General features: G+C 58.3%; 1 protein-coding gene across 1 annotated transcript; it reads right to left on the bottom strand.

Moving 5' to 3' along the window:
* Positions 1-108: 108 nt before the first annotated feature.
* PRDM12 (PR/SET domain 12) lies at positions 109-7,748 on the bottom strand. Its single transcript, XM_027687854.1, has 5 exons — positions 7,534-7,748; positions 6,550-6,740; positions 5,452-5,607; positions 1,281-1,392; positions 109-557 (listed from the first exon to the last, which is right to left on the bottom strand). The coding sequence occupies exons 1-5, from the start codon at positions 7,745-7,747 to the stop codon at positions 175-177; spliced, it is 1,056 nt and encodes a 351-aa protein (XP_027543655.1). The 5' UTR covers position 7,748; the 3' UTR covers positions 109-174.
* Positions 7,749-9,361: the final 1,613 nt, after the last annotated feature.

Genomic DNA, 9,361 nt, shown 5'->3' with positions numbered 1-9,361 from the left:
TGTTCCCCTCACTCACCTGCCAAACCCATGCCCCAGAAACAACCCAGTGCCCCCTCCAAGACACAAAGCAGCCTCTGTCCCCCCAGCTCTGCCAAGGGCCAACCCCCCCTAGTCCATTGCATGTCTCAGCCTCAGTCCTTGCTGTCCAAAAATCCCGCTGCCACACCGGGGGCTTCACAGCACCATGGTGGGGATGTGGTGGGCCAGGGAGGCGGGGTGGGGCACGGGCAGGGCCGGCGAGTGGGCCTGCAGGGAGGCGTTGGGGGGCCGGTGCCGGGCGCTCTTCTGGTGCGCCCGCAGCCCCGCGAGCTGGGAGTAGGCACTTTGGCACACCTGGCACTTGTAGGGCCGCTCTCCCGTGTGCAGGCGGACGTGGTTGCGCAGGGTGGAGGACTGGCTGAAGCGGCGGTTGCAGAAGCGGCACACGAAGGGCTTGTCCAGGGTGTGGATGCGCATGTGGGAGCGCAGGTTGCTGCGGGAGTTGAAGCCGCGGTGGCAGATCACGCAGCGCATGCGCCCCGTCGTGCTGGCCCCCGTCTCCACCGCATGGAAATCCTCTGGGGATGACAGGGCATGGTCAGGCACTGCCCTGCAGCACAGCAGCACACCCCATCCCCGAGCACCGAGGTGCTGGATGCCCTGGATAACCCCCCCGTGCCCCCTCGCTGGCTCCCTGCTCGTGGGGACACCCATCCCAGGCTGGCACTTGGGGCTTTGGGATGGGGCCAGCACTGGGAATAGACTCACCCAGATTTAGAGGAGAGGGAACATTCAAGATGAACTGAATGAATCCCTAACAGATGGGCACAAAAAGCACTTTTCCCCTCCATGGCCTGCAGCAGAGCTGGAGGGGGTGAGGACAGGAACCCACAGCCACACTGTCCAGCCCCTGCACTGGTCCCACCTTCTCCCTCTGCTCTTCTGGGCTCTGATCTGGCTCTCTCATAGTGGAAAATACAGTCAGAGAGCACGGATGGGATCCAGCTCCAAACACAGCGTCCCCCAGCAGTGCCTGAGCTCTGCTGTGCCCGCAGAGGAGCATCTTGGGGAACCACCAAGAAACACAGAGAGTGAACACCCAGGGAGAGAAAAGCCTCCTGAGATGGTGATTTGGGGATAGATCCATTAAATGCAGAGAGGGGTCATTAAACGCAGAGCTAGGGTGTCTAACACATCCCATAAGATGTCCCTGGCCTCACACCCACCCTATGGCCTCAGAGCTGGGCACAGGGTGATCAGGCAGAGATGGTGCACCCGTGGCTCTTTCCAATGCTACCTACCATGTTTGTTCTTCTTCTGCTCCTCTTCCAGCCCCGGCACACCAGGAATGCCCAGGAAGGTGTTATGGGAGTTCCCGTACCAGACCAGCAGCTCTTGGTCTGGAGGAATCATCTAGAAAGAAAAATACAGACAGGGGTGTTTGGAGGGGACATGAACACTCATCCTTGTGCTGGTCCCTTTGGACCTACCCTGGCTGTACCCCATCTCCTGGGAGACCCTGCTGCCATCTGGGACCTGCCAGTGTTCCCCAGCACCCCCAGGCAGGCTCAGCACTGCCCAGGCTGCAGCACTGGAGGCGATGGCACAGCTCGGCACCACCCACCACCGGCACAAACCTGGCCAGGGGTCTCCCAGGCTGGAACACAAACAAAGTGACAGGAAAATACACAGCAACAGAGCACACAGACAGAGCTGAGGGCTCTGGAGTGCAGGACCCGGAGGTCCTGGCAGCTTGGGGAGATGAGGACAGGGTGGCACACAGAGGCACGGAGAAATAACCCGTTTGTGGAACCACAAACTGCAGCGAGGCACAAGTGACAGAGACCAAGGCAGGGAGCTGTGACATGGAGCCACAGCCCAGGGCTCCAGCAAAATGTTTCAGCTCTGGACGGAGCCACTAACACCCTCTTGCTGTAGGGCACAGGCAGCATCTCCCGCCTGACACTGCCAGGGCTGATTTTGCAGATCCATCAGCAAAGGGCCCATCAGCCCATGGATGAGAGGAGAGCTCGGAGCTGCTCTAAGAGACCGTGACTCGTGTGTGAGATGCTGCTTATGTCCCACACCAAAGGCACTGTGCCTGCAATAGCCCAAGGATATGTACAGGGTCAGGGAGGGGGTTTTGCATCACACATGTTCCCATTTTCCTGAAATGATGGCACTGCTTCCCCCATTATGTTCCTGCACTGCCAGAGTGAGTGGCCGGGAAGTGCCTCTCGAGGCTCCCCGTGTGCAGCAGCTGTGGCTGGGAAGGTGGACACTCTCACAAGGGTTCACACAACACTAACATCAACACCACTTCATTAAAAAATATATGTATTTCCCCTTGCAGATCCCCAGCGTTGAGAACCAAATTTAGGAACAGGAAAGTCCTGTCTTTCAGAGGATGGTTTTGCACATCCAGAGTAGTCCAAGAAAAGCATCATCCACATGAAACACAGATCGTAAGTTAGATCACCCAAACACTGAAAAAATGTGCCAAATTTTAAGCATCTGAAAGCAGCAGGAATTTGACTTCCTATGTTTTAAGTGCCCGTCTGCATAAAGACCTCACTGGGGCTGCAGAGAAGGAATTTGGAAGGTCGTGGAAGCCGATATCCCTTTGCATCCCAAATTGGTGCTGGGTTTTGGTGTCATTTTCTCTTAACAGAAAATGAGTTATTTTTAATACAAGCAAATAAAATATTGCTGAAAGGATAAAACACTCTGCTTGGGTGCATATGTGTGTTTTATTCTACTGAAGCAGCTGTGCCCACACCAGCAGTGGGTGAGCACCCATGTCCACACACCCCAAAGCAAATTTAAATTGTCCCCCAGGAATCCCATGGCCTTCAGATCAAAGGCCAGAACTCACTGCCCTCACTTTATTTTCCAGCAGCAGCAACTTGGTATTGCTGAGAATGAGGATGGGAAAAACTAATTAGCAAGTAAGGGCAGGAACGGGCAAAACATTAAAATACTAAAGGCAAATAGCAGAAAAGGCACCAAATAAATCATATTTTGTGGTGCATAGTTGAGAAAGGCATCCTAAGAGATGTGCTGGAGCCACGGTGCAGCAGAGGCAGAGTGGCAGGGACTGGGCAGCTCACGGTGCCTGCTGGGGAAGGGACCCCGTGGGCACAGACAGGAGGCTGTGCAGGGGGACAGGAGGAGTGTGACGGTGCCCATGCACAGACTCATGTCCTGCTGAGCAGGGCAGCTCTAAGTTTGGGTCAGTGTGTGCATATCCTGCCCAGGACTGAGCTGTTCCCGCTGGTGTCAGGCTGATGCTGCATCCTTGAGGTGAGGGAGTTGACAGGACAGGTGTGGTGGGTGACAAGGGGGATTGCTCCAGTCCAAGGATGCCAAAGACTTCATGTGATTAATGAGCAGAGAGAAAACACTAAAGGAAAACCCTCTCTTACTTTTTCTTTTCTTGTTGGGTGCACAAACTCCAGTAGGTTTGAACGAGCGATGGATTTTGGACTGCATGTGTATGTGTGCATGGGCAGGAATGGGGAGCCCAGGGAAAAGGCAATTCCTTGACCTGTCATGCCCAGTTGTGACCCAGCTCCTCACACATTCCATGCTTTCCCTCATCACACTCTCACCTATCCCCTTTTCCTTCTCCTGGCACGGAGGCATCCATGCCAACACAGTGGCAGCGGGAGCACTACCAGGTACCTGCCATGCCTGGGGAATATACTGCAGCATGACAGCAGGCACCCTTCATCCCCACCTTCTCCTCTCCATCACTCGGGGTTCAGCACTCTCAGCATTCCAATTTTGCTGCTTGTGCCAATGGAATTAAACTCATCCTTCTCGGGTGCTCACTGCTTCAGCCCCAGGAGCAAACCTGCAGATGGACCATGACTATACAGGGCCACCACGTGCACCTCCACAAATATTGGATCACCCACCCCATCACTCATTCCTGCACAAGGTGTGAAAACCACAGCTGTATTCCTAATTACACCACTGCTACCTGAAATTATTTCACTCATTTGCATAATTAAGAACAGTAATAAAAAGCAATTAAGGTGCTGTCACAACAGGCACAGGCACAGATCTTAAAACTGGGAACAGCTGAAGCCTTGGGAGAGATGTCCAGCACGGGGAGAGCAGCAGGGAAGCACTTGGGGCTCTTGGTCACAGCACTGCACGGGGAAATGCAGCAGAGCCCGAGGGGCACACGGGACTCTCCCGCAACAGGAGATAATATACCTGCTCCTCTTCCTACCCATCCACTTGCCTTTCCACAGCACTGCAGCAACCCCTAACCCAGCCCTGCTGCTGGCTCAGTGCAGAATGGAGCTGTGGTCCTGTGCCATGGAGTATTTGAGTGTATGCTCCTCTGTAAACCAGTGCAGAAGCTCAAATAGATCCGAGGAGCTGCCCATGGAACCATCAGGCACTCGCGCTCCTTCCCGGCAGAGACCCTCTCCCAGCTGAGAGTGCTCCTGAGCAGGTGAGACTCTGGACCCAATACTAGATGGGGACAATCTACAGTTCTGGTCTGGGGTGGGCTGGGAGATGTTCTCTCTTGTGACTCTTTAAGCCGAAGCTGCTGCACAGGACACCTCCCTGAGCCACCACCTTTCTCCACCTGCAACAGCATCGGGTTATGGGGACACTGCACACGAGCAGGGCTGGTCCTCACTGTCATCCTGCTGGAACTGTGGGACATGTATGCACATGGCATCAATAATGCCAGGAGCCAGACACCCACCACCATCCCAGCATCTCCTGCAGGGAGCTGTGGGTGCCCTCCAGCCTTCACCCCACAGCCTGTGCCATCCCTGGGACCCAGTACCTGCTCCTGTGCCAGGCCAGCACTTCATACAGGAGCACACGGAGGAGATAGGCAGGACGAATCCCTTCTCCACAGGCCCACTGAGGAAAGCCCAAGGCATGGCTGTGCCAGCACTGCTCCCTGCCCGCTCCATGGCTCCCTGCTCCATGTACAGCCAGAGTGTGACACCCAAGCAAAGCTGTGCAGAGTTAGGCACATCCTGCACTCAGCACCTGGGTTTCACAGAAACCCCCAAAACATACCCCTGCTACAGAGAAGCAGGTTCTGCACAAAATCCCATTTTTTCAATAGAGCACCAACCCCCCAGCCCTGCCCAAATCCCTGCCTGGGCCAGGATTGCAGCTCTTGTCACACTTTACACCCCAGACAAGCTCAGGCAGTGTTTGTTCTCTCTCTGCTCAGCACAGGTCATCCCTTGAAAGGGGATAGAGAGGGGAAGAGAACTTTACTGCTCCCTGAAGTCCATGTAATGGCCACTCCCTGTGGTGCCTACCTCTCCCCGTGGATCTGGATACTAGGAATGGCAAAGCTGCCCTGTGCTTCCACAGACACCCCAACAACAGCCCAAAAAACAAGTGAGGGAGGGACTGTGGGGCGGCAGATCCCACCACCCTGCCTCCACTCCTGCAGCTGCCCGGTCACCCTTCGGCCCCACTTACCTCAATGGCCTTGTAGAAGATGCTGTTCCCGATCTGGACCACCTCCAGGTTCTGCTCCTGCTCGTTCCGTGCACACTTGATGTAGGTCATCCAGCTGCGATGATCCTCCTGGCTGGCGTCGATGAAGTAGCGCACGGTGCCGTCCTCGTTGAAGACCTGGGAGGGGGAGAGAGCAGTTGGTAGCGATGAGCCCACAGTGGACTGAGCCCCTCCACCTCCTGCCTCTGGGATAAAGCCCCTGGACAGGGACAAGCTCAGCCCCAAGGCTGTGTTGGCTTTGAGACCCAGCCAGCAGCCAGGAGATGTCCGAACCCTTTCTGCTCACGGTCCTGGGCTGTGCATCTGCAGTGGGGCTGAGAAGGCTGCTCTGCTCTGGCATGGCTGGTCCCATCAGACCTTATGCCCCTGGATAACCCAGCTCTCTGCCCCAATCCCCCTTCTTGGCAGAGCCCCACCAGCAGCTCAGCCACAGAGGAAGGAGCTGTTCCAGCATCCTGCAGGTGCCCGTAGGAGTGGGAGCATCCCTGGGTGGAGGGGGAAGGTGCCTGCCAGACCTGGAGAGATGCTTTGCAGGATGGCAAGAAAGGTGAGGCAAGTTTCTATTAAGCATAACATTGTAATAATAATAGCAATAATTAAGTGCAAGTCTGAGTGAAACCAAAAAAAAGGAGGAAAACCCTGTCTACTTACTGGGCATAAATGTACAATATCCTGCCATTTCAGATCCCCCAAACCCCATGGCTTCACTTGGGATTAACCTCACCAGGTCTGGGACAAAGCACGGGACAGGGCAGACCTGGTTTTGCCCGCGGTGCCCACTGTGGGCAGCAGCCAGTCGGGAGTTCCACCACCACAGGGCAGGGCAGCAAGACACGAGCAGCAGCAGCATTTTGGGGCTCCTCTGAGGGCTGAGGAAACCTCATCCTTCTCCTGCCTGAAGGGTTTCCTAAATCCACCTGCCCCGATCTTTGCATGAATGAGGAAAATGAGGCACGGGGAGGGTGTCAGGCACCACACAAGCACAGGGCAGAGCCCCACCACCCCGGCCCTGCCTCTCCCCGGGCCGGGCCGGGCTGCGCGTACAAGGGCGGTCGTTACCTCCCACATGAGGTTGTTGTTCTTGCACAGGTCCACATGCTCAGGGGAGATGACCCTGCCCGTGAACGGCCCCATCTCGGTGCCAGCCTTGATCCAGGTCTTGGAGAAGATGCCGAGCCCTTCCCCGGGGATGGAGCTCTGGGCGATGATCACTTCCGACGGCAGCACCAGGCTGGAGAGCTTCTGCACCTCTGTGAGGGAGGAGAGGGCTCAGAAAAGGACCGGGGGGGAAGATCGGGGGCGACGGGGACCCCTCCCCATCCCCGGCCCCAGCCCAGACCCCGGGGCTGAGCCTTTTAAACGCCCAACCGGGCTCCCACAAAGCGGTACAAGGTTCCCCCGGGGCATTGAGGAGGTACCTGGGAAAAGCATCCCGAGCTGGGCGAGGGAGCGGGGCTGGGAAAGGAGGTTAAATGGTGTCTATTTCGGCCCATCCAGCAATTTGTCATGCTGTTAAAGTGATCTGCATTCATTAAACTCAACTAGAAAGAAATTGCTAATTCTAAATTCATTAGTCCTTTAGGAATGCTGTAGCGGTACATTGTGCCTGAATGGCGCGAGGGCTTGTTTAAAAGGGCCCAGGAATTCCTCTTACAAAATGGGGAGATGAGATGGTTGACATATCGTGAATGGAAATGGAATTAGCCTTCATGGTAAATTAAGAGAGGAACAGAAATCCGAGAGGGGGAAAAGGGAGCCGGGACGCCCCGGCGATGCCGGGGCGAGAGAAAAGATATTGTCCCGGGCGGCTGAATGCGGGGCGGCCCCGGCCCCCCCGGCTCCCCCAGCCCGCGGTTTAAGTGGGAACTTTCTCAGGTCAAGCCCAAGTTAACCAAATGAATTTAAAGCCCTTTTTTCCCCAGTCCCACGCCTGGGGAGAGCGGGGCGCCTGGACCGCATCCCACCGCCGGGCACCGGGAGCCCGGCCCGGGGCCGGTGCGGGAAACCGGGGGGACCTGGGAAGGTCCGGGGGGGTTCACTCACCTCCGGAGAAGGACTGAGCCAGGACCTCGGCCGTGAAGGCGGTCTTGGGGCTGCTCTTCTCCTCGAAGAGCTGCTCGCCCAGCACGTTTCTCCAGCGGCCGTAGAGGAAGCTGTGCAGGATGTCGGAGGTGATCACCTCGGCCAGCGAGAGCCCCTGAGGCTTCAGCCCGGGCTTGAGGACCAGGGCCTCGGCGGGCAGCACCGAGCCCATCATGGGGGCGAGGCGGCGGGGCCGGACGCGACGGGGCCGGGCACGGCGGGCGGTGGGCGGCGGGCTGGGCTCCGTGCGGCTCGGCGGCTCCCGCCCGGCTATATATGAGCTTCATTGACCCTCCTAATTGGTTATTAATGACCTCCCTGACGTTGGCGGAGAGACTGGGGCTGCCGGAGCGAGGCGAGCCGTCGGAGCCCCCCCCTTTCCATCCCCTCCTTCCCTCCCCTCCCAGGGGTGGGGTGGCTGAAGGGAGGGAGGGACACGGCGAGCACGCACACACACACCACACACAAACACACACACGTATATCCATATACACGCACATACACACGCACAGGCTCGACCCCCGCACCTCCCGGCCCGGGCAAACCCAAACCCGGCACCTGCCCCCGGGCACGGCAGAAAAGCAACGAAACGGGCAGAAATGCCCTCGCCGGTGTTCCACGGACGGGGCGCACCCTCGGGCACGGTCCCGCACGGGCTCGCTCCCCGCCCGGCCCTCGCGCTCGTTTTGGGGCTGAAACGCGGCGCTTTGGGGCCGCTGAGCACCACAACGAAATCGGCGGCTCCGAGCCCGACAGCCCCGGCTGGTCGATGGCATTTGGCCCCCGCGGCCCCGGGGGAACGGGCCGAGGCTCCCTCAGATGGCCCCGACCGGCCGCGGCTCCCCGCTGCCCCCGCACCCCGGGCCGGTACCGGCGGTACCGGGAGGAGCGGCGCTGCGCCCCCAAACCCCAGAGAGGGTTCCCAAGCACGGAGTGGAGCGTGGACGCTCCCAGGGCTGGTCCCCGCTTGACCCCAGGGATAGGCTCTCCCGGCTGCCGCCTCCAGACCGGCCGGTCCTCAATTCCGCATCCCCGTGGGAATTGTGCCCACGGGTGGGTCGGGGATCCGCTCGTGGATCCCTCAGCTCCCCGCAATGGCAACCCTGTCCTTCCGTGTCCCCCCAGGGCCGGACCCCGACCTCGAGGGGGGCTGCAGCATCTCTGGGGCTCTGCTGCTGCAACACCCGCGTCCCCGCACCCGAAGACGTTCCCCGGCTAGACACGGCGCCCATCCCCGCCCCGCCGAGCCCCGGGAGCCCCGCCGCCACCCCTGATCGCCAGGAAGGTGGCACCAGAGCAGTCACCCCAAATCCAGCCCTCCCTCCCTCCGGACCCGAGCTTTGCCGGCTCAGCAAAGGGTTAATCTTTCCCGGATTTAAACCCAGTCCTGCTGTGTCGGAGCTTAGAGCCCTCTCCTTAGCCTTGTTCTTTTGATTTTCATGGGGACGAGGGGCTGTAAAGGGCTCGGGGAAGAAAGATAGGCCCCCAAATTCCTCAAGCGCTCAAAGGCCGGTTCCTGCGCCCGAGAAGCCCCGCCAGATCTCACCGTGCCCGGAGCGAGAGCCAGGCACAGCTCAAACCCCCATCCCATCCCCTGGGTGGCTGTTTTATAGGATGAAGCTGTGGAGCGGCTTCTGCCCTTGGCAAAATGATGCTGCTACAATCCAGGTGCAATTATTTCTATTAATCCGTTCAAGAAGCAACGCAAATGTCAGGAACCCACCCAAACTTGCTCTTACTGAGGGTGTTTGCCCGGCAAGAGGCAGCGGTGCCCTGGAAAGGGGAGGTT

This window comes from Neopelma chrysocephalum, unplaced genomic scaffold (assembly GCF_003984885.1).
Source record: "Neopelma chrysocephalum unplaced genomic scaffold, ASM398488v2 Primary Assembly neopelma1_74, whole genome shotgun sequence".
NCBI classification, from domain to species: domain Eukaryota; kingdom Metazoa; phylum Chordata; class Aves; order Passeriformes; family Pipridae; genus Neopelma; species Neopelma chrysocephalum.
The sequence above is the reverse complement of the archived record's forward strand: the minus strand, read 5'-3'. Positions and strand labels throughout refer to the sequence as shown.